Below are 265 nucleotides of genomic sequence, written 5' to 3' on the forward strand. Positions count from 1 at the left end.
TCCCCACCATCTGCCACGACGCGGTTGTGGCTCCGGGTGATGGCGAACACCCAGGTGTCCCCCATGTTGACCAGGTCTGGCAGCGAGTACTCGGGCACCACCTCCAGGCTCTGGGGGTCGAGGGCCGTCAGCCCCACGCGCAGGTGTCCACACCAGCCCAGCTCCTTCTCCTCGATCTCCACCAGGAAGATCTGCCCAGGCGCCAGTGGCTCCTGGCTGAAGCAGAGCCCATTGGCAAAGCTCTCCACCCTGGTGGCCCGCGTGC

General features: G+C 66.8%; 1 protein-coding gene across 1 annotated transcript in view; it reads right to left on the reverse strand.

The window, feature by feature from the left end:
- NEURL2 (neuralized E3 ubiquitin protein ligase 2) overlaps positions 1 to 260 on the reverse strand; it is a gene marked incomplete at its 5' end in the record, with an annotated part of 3226 nt that extends 2966 nt beyond the window's left edge. The window contains one exon of the mRNA XM_010294537.1: positions 8 to 260. Coding sequence (XP_010292839.1) covers positions 8 to 260 — 253 coding nt within the window. The remainder of the gene's footprint in view (positions 1 to 7) is intronic.
- Between the last annotated feature and the right edge of the window lie 5 nt (positions 261 to 265).

The sequence above is a fragment of the Phaethon lepturus genome, unplaced genomic scaffold (genome assembly GCF_000687285.1).
Source record: "Phaethon lepturus isolate BGI_N335 unplaced genomic scaffold, ASM68728v1 scaffold32339, whole genome shotgun sequence".
Classification (NCBI taxonomy): Eukaryota; Metazoa; Chordata; class Aves; order Phaethontiformes; family Phaethontidae; genus Phaethon; species Phaethon lepturus.